Here is a 27,189-nt window from a genome sequence, read left to right on the forward strand (position 1 = left end):
GCTTTCCAGTTTTTAAAACAATAATGTTATATGATTCACTTAGCAAGAAATTCAAGGCAGGAGTTCTCTGGTTAAGGATTCAGCATTCTCACTGCTGTGGCTTAGGTCTCTAATGTGACTGTTAGAGCCCTGGCCTGGAAACTTCTGCATAGCTATGGCGGGGTTGGGAGGAAAATCTGAAGCAGAGTATGATAGCTAACACTGCCTGAGTGCCTTCTACATGCTAGGCTAGGTGTTGTGTGATGGTATTTATGGCTGTCACTTCAGGAATGGGTTGTAGATACTTTGGGTATTTCAGTTAACTTACTATTTCAGCAACATTGAGCTATAATTCATATCCTTTAGGTTAGGAAGGTGAGGCACAGGGGTTAAAGGCCAAAAGGGGTGGCAAAGCTAGGAGTTTCTGTCATGGCGCAGAGGTTAACAAACCTGACTAGCATCCATGAGGATGTGGTTCGATCCTTGGCCTCACTCAGTGGGTTAAGGATCTGGCTTTGCAGTGAGTTGTGTCAGCCAGCAGATGCAGCTCGGATTGGACCCATAGCATAGGAACCTCCAATGCCAGGGTGCAGCCCTGAAAAGATTAAAAAGTGGCAAAGCTAGGTTATGGCCTCTGCTACATTGTTGGCTAATCCTAAACACTTGATACACTTTCAGTTCTGGAGATAATGTGATGTTGGGGGAGGAGGTACCTAAAAGTGGCAATTAGTAGCTATCTAGCCTAGAGTTGGTTGAATTTAACAGGCAATTGAGTCACATAACTGGGAAATTAGCTACAGCCGCCAGAGAGAATTAAGATTTGAACCCAGGAAGTTCCTTTTGAAGTTCATCAGGAACAACCCAACTAGTATCCATGAGGGTGTGGGTTCAATTCCTGGCCTTGTTCAGTGGGCTAAGGATCCAGCATTTGCTGTGAGCTGCAGCATAGGTTGCACATGCAGCTCAGATCTGGAGTTGCTGTGGGCGTGGCATAGGCCAGCAGCTGCAGCTCAAATTTGATCCCTAGCCTGGGACCTTCCATGTGCCATGTGTGCAGCCCTAAAAAGCAAAAAAAAAAAAAAAACAAAAAGACGAACCCAAACAACCCTACACCAGAAGTTAGATTAACAACCTCTAAACTCTCACCTACCACCTATTTTCTCCCGTGGCAGTCGTTTTCCAGTTCCAGTTGTTGATAAGCTAGTCTATGATCACAATCCATATTTATCTTAAGGAATGGAACTCTAATGACATTTTTTTTTTTTTTGGTCTCTTTGGGTTTTTTTGTTGTTGTTGTTGCTATTTCTTGGGCCGCTCCCACGGCATATGGAGGTTCCCAGGCTAGGGGTCCAATCGGAGCTGTAGCCACCGGCCTACGCCAGAGCCACAGCAACGCAGGATCCGAGCCGAGTCTGCGTCTGCGTCTGCAACCTACACCACAGCTCAAGGCAACGCCGGATCGTTAACCCACTGAGCAAGGGCAGGGACCGAACCCGCAACCTCATGGTTCCTAGTCGGATTCATTAACCACTGCACCATGACGGGAACGCCTACCTTTTTTTTTTGTCTTTTTTGTTGTTGTTGCTGTTTCTTTAAATGACATTTTTTAAGTAGTATGAAATAATGGTCTCAATTTTTGATCATGTCCCCATCAGTAAAGTCATATGTGTGGTATGTGTGTTTATGTATATGGTAGTGCCATTTGGCATGTGGGGGTTTTTGTTATATTTAGATGAAAGAATTGAGGTTAGAAGCTTTACTTGTTTGTTTGTTTATTGTCTTTTTGCCTTTTCTAGGGCTGCTCCTGAGGCATATGGAGGTTCCCAGGTTAGGGTCTAATCAGAGCTGTAGCCACTGGCCTACACCAGGGCCATAGCAACGCAGGATCCGAGCCACTTCTTCGACCTACACCACAGCTCACAGCAATGCCAGATCCTTAACCCACGGATCAAGGCCAGGGATCGAACCTACAACCTCATGGTTCCTAGTCGGATTCGTCAACCACTGTGCCATGACGGAAACTCCTAGGGGCTTTATTTTTACAAAACCCAAGTAGGTGATCAATTTCCTACTATGCCCTAGGTAGGGCTAATGTGCCTTACAAGTCATAACCTTGTAAGCAGACTTCCTTCTGCTTTACCAATGAGAAAAGTGGCACAGAGGAGATGAAGAAACTTGTTCAAGGCCATCTGGCTAGTAAATCACTCTTAGGAATCCGGTCCAAAGGCTATGGCCTTCCCATTAATTCTGATTATGTTTTCCCAAGACCCAAACAAATGAGTTTTGAGATCTAAGATGACAGTTTACAAACCTTGGTTCATCCGTGGCATTACTTGATAAAATTTCAGGACTCCATCTGTAACCTGTTAAATCAGAAGGGTGAGAGAATTCTTTTTGTACCACAGTACAGTCCTGTGATGCTTCTCAAGCAGAATTGCTAAGGAAAAAAATTTAGATGGTGAGATTATTTGCGAATTAATACTTAAGAGAATCTGGACCAAAAATAAGAGTTTTATGGGTGTGGAACCATGTTTTAGAAAAGCATGTTGTCAACTATCTTTTGTTCAACAGAAAAAGAAAGGTAAAGATAGGTAAAATTCTAACTAGAATTTTCATGGTAGTATTTTTGGGTGCTTGCCAGACACTGCTCTAGGCACTTAATATATAATCTTGCTTAACTGCAATCATAGCAACCCTGTGAGGCAAAGATTTGCGTCATAGGTGAAAGATGCGTGGAGAGGTAACTTGGGCAAGGTGGCATAAATTTTAAGTCACAGGTTGGAATTGAACTCAAAAGTTTTTTTTTTTAAGTCTGCCTTCTACAAAAGTTTTAGAAATTGAGAATAAAATTAAAATTACCAGGAAACTATTACGTTTATAAATATTCCCATTATTAAAATTACGGCGTTCCTGTCGTGGCTCAGCGGTTAGCAAACCCAACTAGCATTCATTAGGATGCAGGTTCAATCTCTGGCCTCACTCAGCAGGTTAAGGGTATGATGTAGCTGTGAGCTGTGGTGTAGGTTGAAAACTCCCGATCCTACGTTGCTGTGACTCTGGCCATAGCTCCAATTGGACCCCCGGCCTGGGAACCTCCATGTGCCTCAGGTGCAGCCCTGAAAATAAAAAGACCAATAAATAAATAAAATTATGATTTTCCCTCTATTCAGAAAGTGTATGCTTTCCACAAAGTTCTTATTTTAAAAGTTTGTATTGTATATTTATTTTTATTTTTATTTTATTGTGGTAAGAACACTTAGCATGAAGGAGTTCCTGCTGTGGCACAATGGGATTGGCATTGTTTCTGGTTCAATCTTTGGCCAGCACAGAGGGTTAAAGGATCTGGTGTTGCCCCAGCTGTGGCATAGGTTGCAACAGATCTGATCCCTGTCCTAGAAACTACGTATGCTGTGGGGTGATGGGAAAAAAAAAAAAAAGAACACTTAGCATGAGATACACCTTTGGGTTTTTTTTTGTTTTGTTTTTTTGTTTTTGTTTTTGTTTTTTTGTTTTTTAGGGCTGCACCCATGGCATATGGAAGTTTCCAGGCTAGGGTTCAAATCTGAGCTGTAACTGCCGGCCTACGCCACAGCCACAACAACACAGGATCCGAGATGCATCTGCAACCTCCACCACAGCTCATGGCAACACCAGATCCTTAACCCACTGAGTGAGGCTGGGGATCAAACCTGTGTCCTCATGGATCCTAGCTGGGTCTGTTAACCACTGAGCTATGATGGGAGCTCCAAGATATACTTTCTTAATAGATTTTCAAGTGTATGTTATAAGATTGTTAACTATATATTGTTAACTATAGGCACAGTGACCTAGTTTTAGTCTTGCTTAGCTAAAACTTAAGGCCCATTGATTAGCAACTCTCCATTTTCCCCTTCCCCCGGTCTCTGGCAGCAACCATTCTACTCTCTGCTTCTATGAATTTGACTATTTTAGATACCTCATATAAGTGGAATGCAGTATATTTTCCTATGATCACCTTATTTGACTTAGCATAATGTCTTCAAGGTTTATGTTGACAAATACTGAAGGATTGCCTTTTTAAGGCTGAATAGTATTGCATTGTATGTGTATACCATGTTTTGCCATTCAACCAGTAGATGGACATTTAGGCTTCCACATTCTGGCTATTGTGAATAGTGCTGCAAGTAACGGGAAGTGTTATATCTCTTAGAGATTCTGATTTCAGTTCTTTAAGATATATACCCAGAGGTGGGATTGCTGAATAGAACTATGGTCATTTTATTTTTAACTTTTTGAGGATCCTCCATACTATTTTCCATAGTGGCCATACCATTTTGCTTTCCCACCAACATGGATCACAAGATTTTATATAATAAAGGTATGAACTTGTCGCATGTGTTTCTTAATTTGATGTGCAGTTTTAGTTTGTCGCTAGTCAAATCTCATTCTAGTACTTTTTTTCTTTTGAAAATGTAATTCATTGATCCATAATTTTAGTCTATGTGTCTGACTTTTTTTTAACCAATGATTATCTTGTCAACATTATTGGATTATCCCTTCTTTCCTACCACCACTGTCCCCAAGTTTTGAGATGTCACCATTATCATACTTTTTTTTTGTCTTTTTTTTTTTGTCTTTTAAGGGCAGCACTCGAGGCATATGGAGGTTCCCAGGCTAGGGGTCTAATCAGAGCTACAGCTGCTGGCCTATGCCACAGCAACTCAAGATCTGAGCCACATCTGCAACCTACACCACAGCTCACGGCAACATGGATCCTTAACACACTGAGCGAGGCCAGGGATCAAACTCACAACCTCATGGTTCCTAGTTGGATTTGTTTCCACTGCGCCATGACAGGAACTCCTAAATTTTTTTTAAAAATTTTTCAAATTTATTTTATTTTATTTTTTATTTTTATTTTTGGCTTCACTGCGGCATGCACAAGTTCCTGGGCCAGGGATCAAATCTGCACACAGCATCAACCACAGCAGTGACAACACCACATCCTTAATGCACTGAGCCATTAGGGAACTCCATAAATTTGTAAACATACTCCTAGGTTTTATAGTCTGTTCCATTGATTTCTCTATTCCATCGCATTTTTTTCAATGTAAACACAAACTTTTGGATATTTAAGTATGATGCTTGATATGCAGTACAGTTCTTCCCTGTACTCTTTCAACAATGTACTTACTTGGTTGAGAGCATTTTTTTTTGTCTTTTTAAAAAAATTTTTATATTACTCAGTGAATTTATTACACTTATAGTTGTACAATGATCATCACAGTTGTATTTTTAAGCTTCTCAGTAAAAACTACCAACCTGCTCTCCAGTGTGATATCAAGTCCTGCCTCATCCAGCATGTTGAGTGCTGTTTTCTCTGCACCCAAACCAAAACTGAGTTTGAAACTTAATGTGAACAAGGAAATGCTTCCCTCTGCCCTAAAGCAGTCTGTATGTGAGAGCCCAATCAAACCTAGGCTCTGGATCCTGTATTGCTTATGCACTTGTTTTGTGACATTTGACAAATCTATAACCTCTCTTAGTTTATTAATTTTTTATTTTTGGTCATGCCTGCAGCGTGTGGAAGTTCCTGGGCCAGGGACTGAACCTACACTGCAGCAACAACCCAAGCCATTGCAGTGACAATACTGAATCTTTAACCTACTGTGCTCCAGGGGAACGCCAAACCTCAATTTAGGATTAACTGCAAAAAGGAGGCACCAGATGTGCTTTTTTTTTTTTTTTTTTGCTTTTTAGAGCCTCACGTGTGGCATATGGAGGTTCCTAGGCTAGGTGATCGAATCAGAGCTGCAGCTCCCAGCCTATGCCCCAGCCACAGCAACATGGCATCTGAGCCATGTCTTCGACCTACACCACAGCTCATGGCAATGCTGGATCCTTAACCCACTGAGAGAGGTCAGGGAGTGAACCCGTATTCTCATGGATCCTAGTTGGGTTCATTTACCTCTGAGCTATGAAGGGAGCTCCCACTAGATGTCCCTTAATATTTTGAGTCAACCCTGGGTTTCTCTGTTTTTTTTATTTTATTTTTTTATTTTATGCGAGTTTCCAGGCCAGGGATTGAATCCGAGCCACAGCAATGGCAATGCCAGATTCAACCTACTGATGGACCAGAGATCCAACCCACACCTCCAAGGCAACTTGAGCCACGGCAGTCAGATTCCTAGCCCACTGCTCCACAGCAGGAACTCATCCTTTTGTATTTTTTAACTACATAGGCATGATATAGTTTTATTTTTATTTTATTTTATTCATTTTTGTTGGGTTTTTTTGTTTGTTTTTGTTTTCTTTTTTCTTTTGGGGGCCACACCCATGGCATATGATATTTCCCGAACTAGGAGTCGAATCAACGAATCAACGCCATATCGAAGCTGCAGCTGTGACCTCCAAGGCAGCTGCAGCAATGCTGGATCCTTAAACTACTGAGCAAGGCCAAGGATCGAACCTGCATCCTCACGGAGGACGGATTCTTTTTTTTTTTTTTTTGGCTTTTTAGGGCAGCACTCACAGCATATGGAGATTCCCAAGCTAGGAGTTGAATCAGAGCTGTAGCCGCTGGCCTACACCACAGACAGCAATGCCAGATCTGAGCCACATCTGCAACCTACACCACAGCTCACAGCAATACCGGATCCTTAACCCACTGAGCAAGGCTGGGGATCTAACCTGTGCGCTCAAGGATATTAGTCAGATTTGTTTCCACTGAGCCATGATGGGAACACCTACCTTGGGTTCTTAACCTACTGAACCACAATGGGAACTCCCATGATCTAATTTTTAATCAAGTTCAGAGAAAAAATAGCAGGCTCAGAGTTCCCCTTATGGCACAATGTGTTAGGAGTCTGACCGCGCGGCTGGGTTCACTGGGGTCACTGCCGAGGTGAAAGTTCAGTCCCTGGCCTGGAAACTTCCATGTGTTGCAGGTTCAGCCACAAAATTTAAAAAAAAAAAAAAAGTTTCTCAAAAAAATATAGGAGTTCCCATTGTGGCTCAGCAGTAATGAACCTCACTAGGATCCATGATGATGCAGGTTTTATCCCTGACCTCGCTCATTGGGTTAAGGATCCAGCATTGCCTCGAGCTTCAGGGTAGATCGTAGATGCAGCTTGGATCCCGAGTTGCTGTGGCTGTGGAGTAGGCCAGCAGCTGCAGCTCTGATTCGACCCCTAGCCTGGGAACATCCATATGCCATGGGTGCAACCCTAAACAAAAAAGAAAAAAGATATACGCTGAAAACATTTCTTCCCATCTCTGTGCCCAAGCCGTGCAGTTTCATCACTGGAGGCTTTGTGGTCTCTGCACACAGGCGGAAAAAGAATTTTCCGGATTTAAAGCAAGGTGTAGAAAAGACAAGTTTATTGAGGCAAGAGACACTGTTAACACAGTGGGCCGACTTCCTGATAATCAGGGAGAGTGGACTCTGGGTGCGTGGGCGTGTCTGTTTTTAGAGCCCAAAGATAAAGGGAGTGCGAGGAGTGGTCTTGTCATACACCTGTGACCTGATGATTGGTTGGGGAAGAACGGGGTCTTCTGATACGTTTACTGGTTGGTTGAGGAAGGATGGGGTCTTTGGATACACTAGCTGGTTGGTTGGGGACTTATGTTGCCCCTATAGGGGTGGGGTAAGCAGTGGGCTACATACCTTTTCTACTGGGGGCAGGAAGGAGTAGGCCAAGTTGCTGGGTGGGGAAGTCCTTAGGAACATTGTAACAGTTACAGTGAGACAGGTGGGATGATAAGGGTCTGGCAATTCTTATCTAGGCCACAGGCTTTTTGAGTTTTATTTCCTTGGAAACGCCTTGAAGTCCCACAGGGGCAACTAGTGTTACAGTTTACATTCTTCCTTTCAGGGGTGTTTTGTGTATACATATGTATCCTATGCATATTATATATATATATATATATATACATACATATACACATTTTTCCTTTTAAAAATTAACATGCTATACACACCATTTGTCACTTTGTTCTGTTTTGATTTGTTTTTGACCTTAACAATATGTCTTTATGGAGCTCCTGTCATGGCTCAGTAGTAACGAACCTGACTAGTATGCACGGGAATGGGGGTTCAATCCCTGGCCTCACTCAGTGGGTTAAGTATCTGGCATTGTCGTGAGCTGTGGTGAAGGTCAAAGAGGCGGCCTGGATCCCCCATTGCTGTGGCTGTGGCACAGGCACACAGCTGCAGCTTCTATTCAGCCCCTAACCTGGGAACTTCCATAGGCTGCAAATGCAGCACTAAAAAGCAAAAAAAAAAAAACAAAAACAATTTTTTAGACTTAATCTGCAAAATACACAAAAGAGCTTTTTCAATTCTCTTTATAGCTATATGATATTTCATTATATAGATGAATCAAAATTTAAGTATTTCCCATTTATGTATATTTATATTCTAATCCTATGCTATTAGAAACACTTCTGCAATAAATTTCTGCATCATTTTTTTTGCACATGTAAACAAGTATATCTGTAAGATAAATTGCTAGGCATATTATTGCTATATCAAAGGGCATGTACATTTTATCGTATTCATACACACATATATATCTCCAAGTTGCCCTTTCTAGAAGTTCTATCAATTAATAGTCCTTCCAGCAATGTACGAGACTTGATTTCCTCCCACTCTCAATAGTACAGGATGTTATAAAGTTTTAATTTTGCCAAATTTATTTTATCATTATGAATAGGGTGCATGATTGAATGAGCATCTCATGTATTTAAAAGCTATATCTAGGAGTTCCCAGCAAGGCTCACTGGTTAACAAATGCGACTAGGAACCATGAGGTTTCGGGTTCCATCCCTGGCCTCGCTCAGTGGGTTAGGGATCCGGAGGTGCCTGAGCTGTGGTGTGGCTTACAGATGGGGCTCAGATTCCTCGTTGCTGTGGCTCTGGTGTAGGCTGGTGGCTACAGCTCCAATTCGACCCCTAGCCTGGGGACCTCCGTATGCTGCAGGTGCTGCCCTAGAAAATGCAAAAAGCCAAAAAAATAGAAAATAAAAATAACAAAAGCTATCTCTAGTTCCTTTACTGTTAACTGATTGTTCCTACTGAAATATTAATATCTTATGCTTATTTTTCTACTGAGTGGCCTTTTATGATTTGTGTGACATCTTTATTTATCAGGGAAATTTGTTCTTTGTGGTAAGTTTTTCCTCCGGTTTATCATTTTGACTTTGATTTTGTTTATTCTTTGAATTTTCAGGAAGTCATTTTGGTGTAGTTGAATTAAAAAATGCTTTCCATTATAGATTATCATTATTATTTCAAACTCTGAAAAGTCTTCTCCAATATAAGGTTCTTCCGTGGTCTTTTTAGGTTTTTTATAGGTTTTTTTTTTTCCAATTTTGGCTTTATCTGGAGATTTTCTTATTATAGAGATAAGGAATGGATCCAACCTTTCTTCCTTCTTACATATTAGCCTAGTTCTTTAAAACATGTTAAAATTTAGCCACACTTACAAAATGCTGAAAGAGCATTTAGCCTGGAGACATGACTTGGAAAAAACATCAATGGATGCTTACTCATCTAGCTCCTCATTTCAAATGGCCAGATTGTCATAATATTTTTAGGTCATTCCTTTCATTTATTGTTTTTATTTTTTTGAATGCCTGGAGAAATATGGAAATCCCAGGCCAAGGGTCAGATCCGAGCCACAGTTGCCCCCTATGCTGCAACTGAGGCAACCCTTTAACCCCCTATGCCAGGCCAGAGACTGAACCTACATCCTAGCACTGCAGTAATGCTGATGATCTTGTTGCCCCACAGCAGGAACGCCAAGCAATTCCTATTTAAAAAATTAATTTATCTTTTTAAAAATTAAAGTATATTTGATTTACGCTCTTGTGACAATTTTTTTCGGGTTTTTTTTTGGCACTATCTTAGACACTGGAGATACAGGGATGAATAAAATGGGGAGGCAGAAGTAAACAACTAAATTGGCAGCATAATTTTATTTTTTTTATTTTTATTTTTATTTTTTTAGGCCGCACCTGTGGCATATGGAAGTTCCCAGGCTAGGGGTCTAATTGAAGCTACAGCTGCTGGCCTATGCCAGAGTCACAGCAATGCCAAATCTGAGCCGCATCTGTGACCTACACCACAGCTCATGGCAATGCCGGATCCTTAACCCACTGAGCAAGGCCAGGGATCAAACCTGCAACCTCATGGTTCTTAGTCGGATTCATTTCTACTGCACCACAATGGGAACTCCCCCCCCTTTTTTTTTTTGGTAGCATAATTTTGGATAGAGATTGGCATCATCAAGAAAATAAAGGTAGAGGAGTTCCCATCATGGCTCAGTGGAAATGAATCTGACTAATATCCATGGCCCGGTGGGTTGAGTTGCCATGAGCTGTGGAGTAGTTTGCAGATGCACCTCAAATCTGGCATTGTTCTGGCTGTGGCATAGGCCAGCAGCTACAGCTCCTATTTGACCCCTAGCCTGAGAACTTCCATATGCCGTGGGTGCAGCCCTAAAAGGACAATAAGTCCAAAAAAAAAAAAGAAGGAAATAAAGGTAGAAAATGTTGCTAACTTCATGAGAGACATTAGGTGCTCTGTTGAAAAGAGGGAATGAGACTAGTCTGTTGTGACTTGTCTCTTTTGAACATATCTTCCCTTCCTAAAAACTCATGAACTACTGTATTAGTTATCTATGGCTACATAACAAAAACCACCCCAAACTTAGTGGCTTAAAATAACAATAAACATCTCATTTCTGATCTGTAGGTCAGAAATTTGGAAGGAACTTATTTGGATGATCCTAGTTTGGAGTCTTTCATGTGGCTGCCATAATCCAAAGGTTTGACTGAAGTTGGAAGTTATACTTCCAAGATGGTCACTCATGCTGGCAAGTTGAGGCTTGCTTTTGGCAGGAGCTTCAGTTCCCTACCAAGCAAACCCTCATAGGCTACTTGAGGGTCCTCACACATGACAGCTTCCTCACCTAGGCCAGGTGAGCTAAGAGAACAAGGCAGAAGCCATAATGTCTTTTATGACCTAATATCAGGAGTCATACAATGTCATTTTCACAATATCCTATCGGTTAAACAGGTCGACCCTATTTAGTGTGAGAGAGAATCATGTAAAGGTGGAAATGCCAGGAGATAATAATCACTGGGGGCCATTAGCACAATCACTAATTTGTTAAATAGAATTCTAGGCATTCCCTGGTGGCTCCATGGGTTAAGGATCTGGTGGTGTCACTGCTGTGGCTCAGGTCTGATCCTGGGAACTTCTAAGTGGGTAGAGCCAAAGGGGGTGGTGGTGGCGGAAACAACCCAACAGAATTCTAGAGAGTAAAATGAAGTGATGATGTGCCATGGGGTTCAGTATCTCACTCATTTGGAGTCAAATTTGTCTAGATTTGAACTTTATAAATCCAAAAAATTTGTCTATAACCTTTTTTGGGGGCAGGGTGCTACAATATGGAATTTCCCAGGCTAGGTATTTAATCAGAAGCAGAGCTGCAGCTGCCAGCCTACACCACAGCCACGGCAATGTCAGATCCGAGCTGCATCTGCATCCTATGCCGCAGCTGGTGGCAACACCAAATCCTTAACCCACTGAGCAAGGTAACTCCCATGTTGTCTTTAAAAAAGACTATTCCTGGGAGTTCCCGTTGTGGCACATCGGAAACGAATCCAACTAGGAACCATGAGGTTTCGGGTTCCATCCCTGGACTCGATCAGTGGGTTAGGGATCCGGCGTTGCCATGAGCTGTGGTGTAGGTTGCAAATGTGGCTTGGATCTTGAGTTTCTGTGGCTGTTGTGTAGGCCGGCAGCTACAACTCTGAATGGACCCCTAGCCTGGGAACCTGCATATGCCTTGGGTGCGGTCCTAAAAAGACTACTCCTTCTTTAATCTTCTTCCAAAATATTCAAGTAAACCATTATTACTTGGGCCCTTTTCTTTTCTCTCTTCTCCCCTCCCCCCACAAATTAATCCTGGTTATAAAGCTGTTTGTTTTTTTTTTTGGAGGTCATAATCTGCAGACTGATAGGAATTAAAATGTGAAGGTTATGAGCTAGAAACATTTCAACCATAAAGAACAAGGTTCTTCCAGTGAACAAGGCCAGAACTGACATCATAAGGCAACTTTATTAGACTCTTCAAAGAGTTGAATGAGTATTTTGTTCCTGAATTTAACACTTCCTTTTTCTTTTGTTCTCTTCAGATGAGCTGAAACAGTATTACAAATGTGGATTTGAGAACATTAAAATGAACCCCAACTATAGTAACTGACATACAGCTCAGGGACAGTACCACACAATCTGAGAAATTGTAACTTAATCCCTGGAGGAAATGAAGGGGGTTGTTTGCAGATGAAGAGTCCTATCTGAGCCTCTGCTCTCTACAGACCCTCCCATATCTCTCTAAAGAAGACAACACTTAGGGAACACTTGTCTTAGATTCTCAGTGTATTTAGTAAGAGAATTGGTGATTTGAATGGCTGTCCCATTGCTAGACTCTAAGTAATTTATGGGGCCTTTTCATACTTGTATCTCAGTGCTTAATAAATATTTGTTGAATTAATAAATCTTTTGATATCTGGGAGGGAGTGATGGAATTGTTCTTGCTCTTGAAAAGTTACCAGTCTCTACATCTTCCAGAACGAAGGAATCTTACTTAAAGGTAAATAAATATAGCTCTGTTGTTAAAAACTTATCTATTTATTTATTTATTGTCTTTTCTAGGGCCGCACCTGCGGCATATGGAGGTTCCCAGGCTAGGGGTCTAATCGGAGCTATAGCCACCGGCCTATACTGCAGCCACAGCAACGCAGGATCCGAGCCGTGTCGGCAACCTACACCAAAGCTCATGGCAACACCGGATCCTTAACCCACTGAGCGAGCCCAGGGATAAAACTGACAACCTTATGGCTCCTAGTTGGATTCGTTAACCACTGCGCCACCATGGGAACTCCTGTTGTTAAATACTTTTGAACAGGCTTCAAAGTCACTGACAGTTATTCAGCTTTGCACTCACTCATTTTAACCAACCTTGCTTCTCCTTATTTCCATCTTTGGAGGCTGTCTGTTACAAAGCTCTGCTCTCAGCATTTTCCATACATCTTTAGGCTTACCTGATAACTGATGTTTTCTCTCTTGGAAATCACCCTGCTATATGTACTGTTCACCCTTTTAACTGTCTTTCCACCTGGTAACCTAAGGCCTCCCTCAGTCCAGATCAAAGATTTAAGGTTTCTAAGCAGGAACAGAAAAAAAGTTTGCTATTACTGCTGTGATTTCATGACTTTAGAGAACATGTTAAACTTGCAACAGAGGAAATCTGAAATCCTGTAAGATGTAAAACTACCACCATCCATCAAGGGGCATTCATTTTCTCCTCCTGCTTCTTTTTTTTGTCTTTTTGCCTTTTCTAGGGCTGTTCCCGCGGTATATGGAGGTTCCCAGGCTAGGGGTCGAATGGAAGCTGTAGCCACCGGCCTACGCCAGAGCCACAGGAACGCGGGATCTGAGCCGCGTCTGCAACCTACACCACAGCTCACCGCAACGCCGGATCCTTAACCCACTGAGCACGGCCAGGGATCGAATCCGCAACCTCGTGGTACCCGCAACCTCGTGGTTCCTAGTCGGGTTCGTTAACCACTGAGCCACGACGGGAACTCCTCCTCCTGCTTCTGACTTGCAAAAAATACAAGCTAATTTTGTCTATTTAATGCACAGTACCAGATGTCCACTCTATCTCAGATAAATTAGCGGGTAGGGGAAATATCATTTTACATTCCCAACCGCAGTCTGATTTGAGATTGGATCGATTTCACGCAGGGTCTGTGGAATTTTCCCAGACTGCTGGCCTGTTTCCCACTTTGCATGTCTAAGGTGATTTCGGGACAGAATTAACACTTCCCTAGGCATTTGCTTGCACAAGGGTTTACTGAAACGGTCGCCATTGCGCAAGCTCTATTCTTCCAGTATAACTTAAGCCTAAACAGATACACCAACGCGTTTTGCCGATCTTGCACATTACCCTCTAAGCCCACCTGCGTATTCCCGGGAGCCTCTCTCGGCACCCCCGCCCCACCGCGGGTCTCTTGCCTAACCTCCCCGCCGGCTAGCCAAGGGCTGTTCCTTCTCTCGCCTTCCCCTCCCTTCGCCAACCGGCCCTTTCCGAGACTCCTCCCAGGCTTCCCGCCCTGCCCCGCGCGGGCTAGGGCTGTGCCGTCAGCAGCCACCCCTCCCCGGCGCCCGGACGCAGAGCGCTGCTCCGCCCCGCCCCCCGCGCAGGCAGCCGTCCTCTACATCCGGGTATCGACTCTTGCCGCCCAGACTCTGGCACTATGGTCATGGCGGAGGGGACGGCTGTGCTGAGGCGGAACAGGCCAGGCACCAAGGCTCAGGTACTATGTCTACACTTTTGCTGGAGTTGGGGGCTTTTGCTGCTGAGCCGCGCCGCACGTAGAGGGTGGACTCCCCTGAGAGGAGGTTGGGCCCGGGCGTCGGGCGGGCGGGGGCACTGGTGCCCGGCCTCTTCTTCCGGAGCCTCAGCCCCTTGGTCTCACTGAGGCGGCGGCGGCCCGCGAGGCCTGTGGAGCTCGGATTTGAGGATGGGCGTGCGGGGCGCGTGAGGCCACCGAGGCCTGGAGCTGGAAGTCTGTCCACAGCGACTGCTTGTTCGCTTGTTCTCGCCTCTTCTCTGATCCCCAGCTGACCAGCGTCTCAGGGGTGCGGCCGGCCAGGTGGAGACCCCGGCGTTTCCGTGAGGGTCGGGGCTGCCACAGCCTACTTCGTTTTGGCTTCCAGGTCCTACCTGGCTTCTGACGTGCCGGACTTGCCGTCCAGCTTGACTAGCCGGATTTGGGAGTTGATAATTTGCTTTATCCTCCTTTTCTTGCTGTTTGTCTTTGACTACTTCTCGCTGTAACTGTTCTCTGGTCCAGCAAGTTTTCATCATCAGGTTGTGACTTGTTAGTTGTCATTCCTTGTGAATTTCCTTGTTATTATGTGTGACGCATAGGGAATGAACAGATAATTTATCAACTTTTTTATAGGGCGGTACTTGGGGTGAGTTGGTGCTTGTTTAGGTATTGATTCTTGGTGTTTGCAAAAGACGGGGATGCCTCACATTGTTTAAAAAAAATAATAAAGTAGGCATTTAAAGTTCATCTGATTAATTTGCCAAGCAAAAAATGGTTTGCTATTGAGTAGATGCTCCGAAATCAGAAGAGATGTGTTAAAATGTAATTTTAAAGAAGACAAGTGGGTGGGAAAAAAACAAACAGAAGCAACAGTGGAGCTATGACCATATGCCAGAGAATAGATTTTAATATCTTGTACAGAAAGATATTAAGGGAAATATCTTTGAAAGGGAGTCCTTTCAAAGGAAACTTTTACATACAGATACCTTCCCAGATCCGTGTTGTAAATAAGGAAACTGAACTCAGATGTTAGATTGCATTTGCTGAGAGTTACACAGTCTCCAGATTCTTAGTTCACTAGTTTTCTCTTTAACAAGTTGCTTTTAGTACTGAATTGTAGAGAGTTTAGTTTGAAAGTCTTTTTTTTTTTTTAGTGGAGTCATATGTCAATTACTTCTGTTGGCAATTTTATGGTTATACCACTCGGAATTTATATTATTTATGCTTTCTTTGCTGTTTCCAAAGTTTCTTTCTTTATAAATGATCTTTTTCTTATATACCTTTACTTCTTATTCTGTGGGAGCATTGTTTGTGATACTTTTAAGTGATCAACTCTAGATTTCTATTTATATTCATAAGCAGACTTTTGTACTCACAATCTGAGAATCATCCATTTTTACGTATTCAAAAGTTCTTAATTTTGAAAGGTTAGTTAAAATCATATACTTTAACTCAGTATTTTAACACTCATTTGCTATGTTGTTCTGAGTAAGTATGTTGTTATAAGAAAGCACCTTTGCTTTTACCACATTGTCATAGATCAAAATTGTTAAATAAAATGTAACAGAAAAGGTTAGGATTTTTTTAAAGGGCTGCTTAAGCAGCATTTTATCCTATCCCTTGTCTCTCACAGTGATTTCTTTCAGTGCAATAACGTCTAGTCAAAAATGATTTATTTAGAACAATAATAGAATAGATAGAGTATCTTCCTATTTTTTTTTAATGGTTAGATTGGGATATAGGCACATAATTGGTTTTCTTTTCTTTCTTTTTTATTTATTTATTTGTTTATTCCGCTGTACAGCATGGGGACCAAGTTACACATACATGTATACATACTTTTTCTTCCCATTGTTGTGTTGCAGTGTAAGTATCTAGACATAGTTCTCAATGGTATTCAGCAGAATCTCATTGTAAATCCATTCCAAGAGCAATAGTTTGCATCCATTAACCCCAAGCTCCCGATCCCTCCCACTCCCTCCCTCTGCCCCCTGGTCAGCCACAAGTCTATTCTCCAAGTCTATGATTTTCTTTTCTGTGGAAACGTTCATTTGTGCTGTATATTAGATTCCAGTTATAAGTGATATATGGTATTTGTCTTTCTCTTTCTGACTTATTTCACTCAGTATGAGAGTCTTTAGTTCCATCCATGTTGCTGCATATGGCATTATGTCATTCTTTTTTATGGCTGAGTAGTATTCCATCATGTGTGTGTATATATATATATATATATATATATATATATATATATATATACAGCATCTTCCTAATCCAACCATCTGTCAATGGACATTTGGGTTGTTTCCATGTCTTGGCTATTGTGAATAGTGCTGCAGTGAACATGTGGGTGCATGTGTCTTTTTTGCATAATTGGTTTTCAATAAATGTTTAACTGAATTAAATAAGAACTCCATTAAGCTGGATTTTTGGTTGCTATTGTAAATATTGAAAGTATATCACAGTTATGATGAGGCAGAACATTTAATTCCCAATTAACTTGTTTACATGTTTTCTGTGTATTACTATGTGTTTTCTAATATTTTAATTTTTTTAATATGGCTGCACCCATGGAAGTTCCTGGGCCAGTTTGAATCCAAGCCACAGCTGCAGCAACAGCAAAGCCATCCTTTAATCCACTGTGCCTGGCTAGGAATCAAACCTGCATCTCTGCAGCAACCAGAGCTTCAGCAGTAGGATTCTTTTTTTTTTTTAATTGAAGTATAGTTGATTTACAGTGTTGTGCCATCTTCTGCTGTATAGCACATGGACTCAGTCATACATATATATGTCTTCCTTATCCTCTATCATGGTCTATCCCAAATAGATTGGGAATAGTTCCCTGTGCTATACTGTAGTACTGTCGATTCTTAACCCACTGCAGCACAGCAGGAACTCCTTTGTTTTGTAATATTTTTTTTATTTATTTATTGGTCTTTTTGCCATTTCTTGGGCCACTCCCGTGGCATATGGAGGTTCCCAGGCTAGGGGTCGAATCGGACCTGTAGCTGACAGCCTACCCCACAGCCACAGCCACGCGGGATCGAGCCACGTCTGCAAAACTTCACCACAGCTCAAGGCAACGCCGGATCCTTAACCCACTGAGCAAGGCCAGGGATCGAACTGACAATTCATGGTTCCTAGTCGGATTTGTTAACCACTGAGCCACGACGGGAACTCCATGTTTTCTAATATTTTAAAAACCAAAATATTCTACAGACTTTCCTGTTTTTTAAATGAGGGAGTAGGCAAAGTGTATTATTGATGGCAACATTTTTTGGGGGGGGCCTTACCCATGGCATATGGCGGTTCCCAGGCTAGGGGTCCAATAGGAGCTATAGCCACTGGCCTGCACCACAGAAACAGCAATGCCAGATCTGAGCCACATCTGCAACCTACACCACAGCTCACGGCAACGCTTTATCCCTAACCCATTGAGCGAAGCCAGGGATCGAACCCACTTCCTCGTGGATACTAGTCTGGTTCGTTAACCACTGAGCCACGATGGGAACTCGTGATAGCAACGTTTTTCACTACAGTCCAGAAAGGAAGCTGTTTAAAACTATTTTCTAATAATATGTAGATGATATCTGTATCCTGGAATAATTTCTAGAAAGTTGTTTTTATTTCTTGACATTTAAAATAAAATTAGTTCATTTTCATTCAGATAAGACAACTATTAAAACAAAAGATGAAATGTTTAAGACACTTAAAAGGGTATTTCATCAGAACTGAGAACTAAGACATTAATAGTATAGTTGAATCCCTCTGTATCACATGCTTCGTTCTTCTACTCACTCCTAACCAGTAAGGGTAATTATCATTCCTTTTCTTTCCTTTATACGTTGATTATATATATATTATATTCATAAGTATGTTTTGCACTTTCTTAAACCTTTCTTCATGTGGTATCGTACACTGTATTCTCCAGTTTGCTCCAAATTTTGTTCAAGGTGTTTGGAGACTTAGCCATGTGATTCATATAGGGTTGTAGGTTGTTGGTTTCCTACTACTTTTTCCTCCAGTTTTACCCCTGACATTTATTTATTTATTTATTTATTTTTGTCTTTTTGCCTTTTCTAGGGCCACTTCTGTGGCATATGAAGGTTCCCAGGCTAGGGGTCTAATTGGAGCTGTAGCCGCTGGTCTACACCAGAGCCACAGCAACGTGGGATCTGAGCCATGTCTGCAACCTACACCACAGCTCACAGCAACACTGGATCCTTAACCCACTGAGCAAGGCCAGGGATCGAACCTGCAATCTCATGGGTTCCTAGTTGGATTCCTTAACCACTGAGCTACGACGGGAATTCTGCCCCTGACATTTATTGGGTACCTACAGTGTGTTAGGCATTGCACTCCTACTAAGGATATATAGGTAAACACTTGAAAGTTCTTAACCATGCCTGTGAACTGAACTATCTATAGAGGAATTCAGAACCAGAACAAGGTGATCCATAAAAATATTCCCCTTAAAAGGGGTCTTTCTGTTTGTATGACTACTTTTTGATGGAGGTCATATTTTGATTTAGAAATTTAAAATATTCCGAACCATTTGGAATTGGAATGATAATTTACAATGTCTGTCATAAATAATTTATGGAGTAGTAAGTGCTACTAACTAGCTATTGTCTTCAGATAAAAACTGATTCAGTTTTTTAGTGCCTGGAGATTTTTCTTCAGTGTAACTTGCAAAGATATTCAACCACTATAAACAAAAAAGTGGTAGACTTATCTCATCAATTAAGTAATATGTGAAAAGCTTATAGGAGTCATATTTGAGGGATTTGTGGTTGAAAAAAATGTAACAATGTTCATTTAAATAAAATCATGTTGTTCATTTAAAACATCAAATGATACCTTCAACTTATTCACTAATAATCATATCACTTAACAGTATAAGGGCTTTTCTTCTCTAGTATGACATTGGCTCTTTATTAAGAATTGAAGTTAATTATAATAATATTGCATGTTCTTTGTAATTTTGAATGTGCTTTAACCATGACATATTTTTTTTATAGGATTTCTATAATTGGCCTGATGAATCCTTTGATGAAATGGACAGTACACTAGCTGTTCAGCAGGTAATAACAGTAGTTTCTTTTGTAGCTCCATTAACCTAAGTATTTTCTCTCCCCTGGCATAGTTAAGTATTCATGTATCTTTTAGCACAAACCAGAATCCATGGAATTAATGGGATGCCTATTTAAAACTTCTGTCAAACATCTTTTTTTTTTTTTACTATAAACCTCATTTTGTTTTAAGATAGCATATTAAACTATAATCAAACTTAAAAACATTTATTATCTGTTAATGTATATCAAATTAGGGTATCAAGTTTGATTTTAGAATGAATTTAATTCAAAATTAATTGAATGCTAAATTAGAATAACATAAGTAGATGAAATAGCTTATTCATTTGATGCCCGAACACTTAACATGTCTAAGCTTTACATTTTAATTTTAGTTACTGTTACTTCTTTTTTTTTTTCCTCGTCTTCTTGCCTTTTCTTGAGCCGCTCCCGTGGCATATGGAGGTTCCCAGGCTAGGGGTTGAATCGGAGCTGTAGCCACTGGCCTACACCACAGCCACAGCAACTCGGGATCCGAGCCGAGTCTGCGACCTACACCACAGCTCATGGCAATACTGGATCCTTAACCCATGAGCAAGGCCAGGGATCGAACCCGAAACGTCATGGTTCCTAGTCAGATTCATTAACCGCTGAGCCACAACGGGAACTCCCTAGTTACTGTTATTTCTTAACTTTTGTCCCCCTCCAATATATTTGAGGGCTAATATGCCTCCCTTTAGGTTGTTGCCACCATTCAATAGCTCACTAAGGCAGTCATCAGGAAGGTGGGCTTCTGTAGCAGCTTTGGTTTGAAAAGCCCCTCAGGAAATTCTGAAATATTCTTACTAAAAATCACATTGTATACTATGTTGACTTTAAAAAAAAAAAAAAAATGGTGGTTCTTCCCAAATGTGTAAAATCTGGAATTTGGAAATAAAAAATTTCTCATAACTAATTCTTAAAAATTGCTTTAAAGAGTTAATAAAAGGATGACCAAAATTATTATGTGCTAGTTGTTGGACAAGTTTGTTTGTTTTGTTGTGTTTTGTATTTAATTTTATGACCATACCTGTGGCATATGGAAGTTCCCAGGCCAGGGATTGAACATGAACTGCAGCTGTGGCAGTGCTGGATCTTTTAACCCACTGCACTGGCATCGGGGATTGAAGCTAAACCTGAGTCACTGCATTCGTATTCTTAATCCACTGTATCACTCTGGGAACTCCATTGCTGTTTGATTTTGATAGCCAGATAATAAAAGTAGGTAGTTATTTGGATTTATTTTGTTATTTGAAAATCTTGGGAAACAAAATAAAAGTATAGTTGAGGGACTTCCTGTTTGGCTCAATGGGTTAAGAGCCTAGTTAGTATCCATGAGGATGTGGGTTTGATCCCTGGCCTTGATCAGTGGGTTAAGGATCTGGCAATGCTTCGAACTGTGGTGTAGGTTGCAGAGTGGCTCAGATCCAGTGTGGCCATGGCTGCAGCTCGGATTTGACCCCTAGCCTGAGAATTTCCATATGCCATAGGAATGGTCCTAAAAAGAAAGAAAAAAAAATTATAGTTGAATTCTTAGAGCATTAAAAACTCAATTCATAACCTTTTTTTTTTTTTTTCGTTCCTTTTTATGGCTGCACCTGAAGCATATGGAAGTCCCCAGGCTAGGGTTGAATTGGAGCTGCAGTAGCGGGCCTATTCTATAGCCATGGAAAAACCAAATCCAAGCCGTATCTGCAGCCTACATGTAGCTTGCCGCAATGCCAGATTCTTAACCCATTGGGCGAGGCCTGGGATTGAATCCACGTGCTGACTGATACCATGTCAGGTTCTTAACTCACTGAACCACAATGGGAACTCCTCAATTCATAATCTTTTTTTTTTTTTCAATTCATAATCTTAACAGAAACATAGCAAAACATTTAGAATGGATCTAGTGTCATATTTAGATATTTAGCACAGGAAATGAAAAAGTATTGATGAATGAATGGCTTTGCTTATTGCTTTTTAAAAATGTATTGTTTGGAGTTCCCATTGTGGCTCAGTGGGTTGAGACCCCAATATAGTGTCTGTGAGGATGCAGATTCAGTCTCGTTGAGTGGGTTAAGGATCTGGCATTAACTCAAGCTGCAGCATAGGTTGCAGATGAGGCTTAGATCGGTGTGGCTGTGGCTGTGATGTAGGTCTAGTTGCAGCTCCTATTTAAACCTGGCCCAGGAGTTCCTGTCATGGCGCAGTGGTTAACGAATCCGACTAGGAACCATGAGGTTGCGGGTTCGGTCCCTGCCCTTGCTCAGTGGGTTAACGATCAGGCGTTGCCGTGAGCTGTGGTGTAGGTTGCAGACGTGGCTCGGATCCTGCGTTGCTGTGGCTCTGGCGTAGGCTGGCGGCTCCAGCTCCGATTTGACCCCTAGCCTGGGAACCTCCATATGCCGCGGGAGCGGCCCAAAGAAATAGAAAAAAGCCAAAAATAAATAAATAAATAAATAAACCTGGCCCAGAAACTTCCATAAGCCGCAGGTGCAGCCGTAAAAAGAAAAGAAAATGTATTATTCAATCAGCAAATATTTAATGGGCTAGCAAAGAGGTAGGCCTTGCAGAGGATACAGAAATACAAACCTGGAGCTTTATGCCAGGAAATTGGTAAAAATTAAGAGGGAAAGTACAGATATTATTTCCTTTAAAAGTAGAGATTTGTCCTGATGCTCTGTCGAAGTTATCAGTCCAAACAGTTTTTTCGTGGAATCTTTTAGGTTTTTTATGTATGAGATTAGTTCATTTGCAGAGAGCTAAGTTTACTTCTTTCTTTCCAATCTGGATGCCATTTATTTGTTTTTCCTGCCTGGTTGCTTTGACTAGAACTTCCAATGCTGTTTTGAATAGAAATGGCAACAGCAGGCATCCTTATCTTGTTCCTGATCTTGGAGGAAGGCTTTCAGTTTTTCACAGTTACTATGATGTTTGCGTTGGTTTTTTCCTATATGGAAGAGTTTGAAAAGAATTGGTGTTCTTTAAATAGTTTGTAAAAGGGAGTTCCCGTTGTGGCTCATCAGGTTATAAACCCGACTAGTATCCATGAATATGTGGGTTTAATCCCTGGCCTCACTCGGTGGGTTAAGGATCCAGCATTGCCATGAGCTGTGCTGTAGGTCACAGATGCAGCTTGGATCTGGTGTTGCTGTGGCTGTGGTGTAGGCCAGCAGCTGCGGCTCCCATTTGACCCCTAGCCTGGGAACTTCCACATGTCGCAGGTGTGACCCTAAAAAAATAAAATAAGAATAAGTAAATAGTTCATAAAATTCACCAGTGAAGCCATCAGGTCCAGGGCTTTTCTTTGGTTGTACATCATTGTGAATGTGGTTAATGCCACTGAACCGTACTTAAAAATGATTAAAATGACTGTCCTTTCCCCTTTGAATGGTTTTGGCACCCTTGTCAAAAATCATTTGACTGTACATGTAAGGGTTTATTTCTAGTTGCACTATTCAGTTCCGTTTGGCAATATGTCTATGTCAGTACTATACTGTTTTAATTATTATAGCTGTGTAAAAAGTCTTAAAATTAGGAAGTGTGCATCTCATTTTAATTTCTACTTTATGAAGTATTGATTTACATTGTTTTGAATGTATAGCAAAGCAGTTCAGTTATAGATAGATGAGAGTTGCTCTTTCATTTTCTTTTTGAATTGTTCCTTGAAGATGTATAGAAACACAATTTTTGTTTGTTTGTTTTTTTGCTTCTTAGGGCTGCACCCATGGCATGTGGAGGTTCTCAGGCTAGGGGTCCAATTGGACCTACAGCTGCTGGCCTATGCTGCAGCCACAGCAACAGATGATCCGAGCTGAGTCTGTGACCTATACCACAGCTCAGGGCAATGCCAGATCTTCAACCCCCTGAGTGAGGCCAGGGATTGAACCCGCAACCTCATGGTTCCTAGTCGGATTCGTTTCCACTGTGCCACAGTGGGAACTCCTGCATTGGTTAATTTTTAAAAATATTGAACTGCCTTTCATTCTTTCATTCATGTGTGTATGGTTTATCTTTCTATCCTTTTACTTTTTTTTTGGCTGCACCCATGGCATGTGGAATTTCCCCAGACCAGGGATTGAACCCATGCCACAGCAGTGGCCCAGGCCACTCCTATGATAATTCTAGATCCCCAATCCACTGCCCCACAAGAGAACCTCACCATCCTTTTACTTTTAACCTATCTGTATCATTATATTTGAAAAATTTCTTGCAGGCAGTGTACTTGGGTCATGTTTCTTTATTCTTTTTTTTTTTTTTTTTGTCTTTTTGCTATCTCATGGGCTGCTCCTGCGGCATATGGAGGGAGGTTCCCAGGCTAGGGGTTGAATCGGAGCTGGAGCCACCGGCCTACGCCAGAGCCACAGCCACAGCAACGCGGGATCCGAGCCACGTCTGCGACCTACACCACAGCTCACAGCAACGCCGGATCGTTAACCCACTGAGCAAGGGCAGGGACCGAACCCGCAACCTCATGGTTCCTAGTTGGATTCGTTAACCACTGCGCCACGATGGGACCTCCTGTTTCTTTATTCTTTCTGACAGTGCTTATATTTTAAGGATATAGGCCATTAAATGTTAATGTAGTTACTGATATTTTTAGATTGAGATCTACCATTTTACTGCTTATTTTCAAATTTTTTCCTTTTTTGTTTTTGTTTCCCCTTTTCTGCCTTTTTAAGGATTATTTGAGCATTTTCAGTAGTCTATTTTAGTTTATTCCAATGTTCACTGTATTTCATATATATATAATATATATAATACAAATAATATAAATAATATATATAAATATACATATTTTTAGTGTTTTTGCCACAGCATGCATCGGCTTGATGTAGATCTCAGCTCCCAGACTAGAGATCGAACCCAGGCTGCGGTGGTGAAAGTGCTTCAAAGTGCTGATCCTAATCACTTGGCCACTGGGGAACTCCTTCTTAAATAATTTTTTTGACGATTGCTCTTGAGATTATGAAGAACATGCTTAACTTTCCAGTCTAATTAGAATCAATATTTTACTGCTTTGACTGAGATATAGAAACTATCATCATTTAGACTCTTACTCTCTTCCTTTATGCTGTAGTTGTCTATGTTACATTTACATTGAAAACCCCCTCAGACAGTGTTATATTTCTTGCTTTCAAGAAAGGTTTCTTGAGTTCCCATTACGGCTTAGTGGATTAAGAATCCTGCTAGTATCCATGAGGATGTGGGTTTGATCCTTGGCCTCGCTCAGTGGGTTAAAGGATCCAGTGTTGCTGTGAGCTGCAGGTAGGTTTCATATGACGCTCAGATCTGGCATTGCTGTGGATGTGGCATAGGCTGGCAGCTGCAGCTGCGATTCAACCCCTAGCCTGGGAACTTCCATATGATTTGGGTGTGGCCCTAAAAAAAAAAAAAAAAAGTTTCTTGCCAAACCTACTTTAAAAATCAAGAGGAGAATGGTCTAATACATATTTTTACCCAGATACTTATAATTGCTATTGCTCCTGGTAGTCTACGTTTCCTTCTGTCTGAAGAAACTTCCTTTAGCAGTTCTTTTCGAGCTGTCTGCTGTGGTCTGTTGGCTAGGAATTCTCCTTAATTTGCTTTCATCTGAAAACATCTTTAGTTTATCATCATTCCTAAAGGGTATTTTTGCTAGATATAGAATTCTGGGTTGACAGTGCTTTTCTTTCAGCACTGTAAAAATGTTGTGCCATTTCCTCCTGTCTTCTGTGGTTTCTGATGAGAAAGCCATACTCATTTGAGTCATTCTCTAGGTCATGTGTCTTTTTTTGTTGGTTTCTTTATCCTCAGTTTTTGTCAGTTTATATGCCTGGGTATGGATTTCTTTGGGTTTTCCTGTTTGGTATTCATTCTGCTTTTTCTTATTGGGGTAAAAACCACATAGCTAAAATTTATCATTTGGGCCATGTGTACAGTTCTGTGGCACTAAGTACATTCTTATTGTTGTGCAACTATTGCCATCTCCATCTCAGAACTTTTTCATCTTCCCCAGCTGAAACTCTGTACCCATTGAACAGTAACTCCCATAAGATTTACCATATAACATAAAATTTTAATTAACCATAAGAACTTCTTTGTTTCTAGTATATCCAACAGAACATAAGAGCAGATTGTTCCAATATTGACAAAATTCTTGAACCACCTGAAGGCCAAGATGAAGGTGTATGGAAGTACGAACATTTAAGGTAGGTTCTTATGATGTATCAAGATAGTACTTCTGTTAGTAAAAGTAACCTTTAATATTAATGATGATTATAAATCCTAAATTTTATTTATAGACTGAAAAGCCAAGTCCTAAAGGTTTTGTTTTCAATGTTATAAAGTTTTCAACGTTGTTATTTACCGATTGTTTTCTATATTATGGATTTGGGCCCTTTTTTTTGGCTTTTTAGGACCACATTTGTAGCATATGGAAGTTCCCAGGCTAGGCGTTGAATCAGAGGTGCAGCTGCTGGCCTACGTCACAGCCACAACAGCGAGAGATCTGAGCCTTGTCCATGATCCGTGGCATGTGGAGGTTCCCAGGCTAGGGGTCACAGCTCACAGCAACATTGGGTCCTTAACCCCTGAGCCAGGCCAGGGATCGAACCCACATCCGCATGGATACCAGTCAGGTTTGTAATCCGCTGAGCTACAGCAGGAACTCCCTGGGCCTTATTTTTTGTTTTGTTTTGTTTTTTTTGGCTTAGCCTATGGCACATGGAAGTTCCTAGGCCAGAAATCGACCCCACACCACAGCAGCAACCCAGGCGGCTACAGTGACAGTGCCGGATCCTTAACCTGCTGTGCCACAAGGGAACTCTGGTCTTATAATTATTATTATTATTTTTGCTTTTAGGGTGGTACCCGTGGCATGTGGAGGTTCCCAGGCTAGGGGTCGAATTGGAGTTGTTGCTGCTGGCCTACATCCCAGCCACAGCAACACCAGATCCAAGCTGTGTCTGTGACATACACCATAGCTCATGGCAACGCTGGATCCTTAACCCACTGAGCGAGGCCAGGGATCAGACCTGTGTCCTCATGGATGCTAGTCAGATTTGTTTCCGCTGAGCCACGACGGAAACTCCCTTTTTTTTTTTTTTTAGCACTATTTTCCTTAATCAAATCCTTTAATCACAAATGCATTATTTCCGTGTACCTCCTTAGGAAGAGCTTTATTTCTCTATGGAGGTCCTAGTCTAGACTTAGTATCTTATGAGTTACCTATTAATTACTATGAACTTCCAGTCTTCCCTTTGGTAAGTGAGATTAATTGTACTTGTGAAGGAGGGAGTTTGTGATTTTTTCATAATATCTTTTGAATGAGAAAATTGATGACTAGTGAATGATGAGTTAATTTTAGAAGCGTCTATATTGTGAAATTACTAGATTATTTCTTGAAGTTATAAACTTTCAAGTATAAATGGGAACTGGGATGAGTTGGTAAATTAAAAATAGAGATTGCAGGAGTTCTCTTGTGGCACAGCCAGTTACGGATCTGGCGTCGTCACTGCAGTGGCTTGGGTCTCTGCCATGATGTGGGTTTAGTCCCTGGCCTGGGAACTTCCATGTGCCACAAAAAAAAAAAAAAAAAAAAAGAGAGAGAATGCAATATGAGAGCGATGTTCTTCAGAGTTTGTTACTTTGAGTCAATGTTTTAAATAATAAGGTGGAGTTGAAATAATTTCCTGAATAAATTAGACCATGTTTCCTGTAATGACTGCCTCAGTTTGTAGACAAGGCA

At 41.3% G+C, this 27,189-nt stretch overlaps 1 protein-coding gene across 2 annotated transcripts in view; it reads left to right on the forward strand.

Moving 5' to 3' along the window:
• LOC125123409 (MOB-like protein phocein) overlaps nucleotides 1-27,189 on the forward strand; it is a 43,725-nt gene that overhangs the window by 2,918 nt on the left and 13,618 nt on the right. Inside the window, exons 1-3 of one of the 2 annotated variants that reach the window (XM_047773150.1) lie at nucleotides 14,214-14,349; nucleotides 19,386-19,448; nucleotides 25,551-25,651. In XM_047773150.1, coding sequence (XP_047629106.1) covers nucleotides 14,290-14,349; nucleotides 19,386-19,448; nucleotides 25,551-25,651 — 224 coding nt within the window. In that variant the 5' untranslated portion in view covers nucleotides 14,214-14,289. Of the gene's footprint in view, nucleotides 14,350-14,496; nucleotides 14,689-19,385; nucleotides 19,449-25,550; nucleotides 25,652-27,189 lie in introns of those variants that run through there. The other variant, XM_047773151.1, reaches the window with a different exon arrangement.

This window comes from Phacochoerus africanus, chromosome 3 (assembly GCF_016906955.1).
Source record: "Phacochoerus africanus isolate WHEZ1 chromosome 3, ROS_Pafr_v1, whole genome shotgun sequence".
Classification (NCBI taxonomy): Eukaryota; Metazoa; Chordata; class Mammalia; order Artiodactyla; family Suidae; genus Phacochoerus; species Phacochoerus africanus.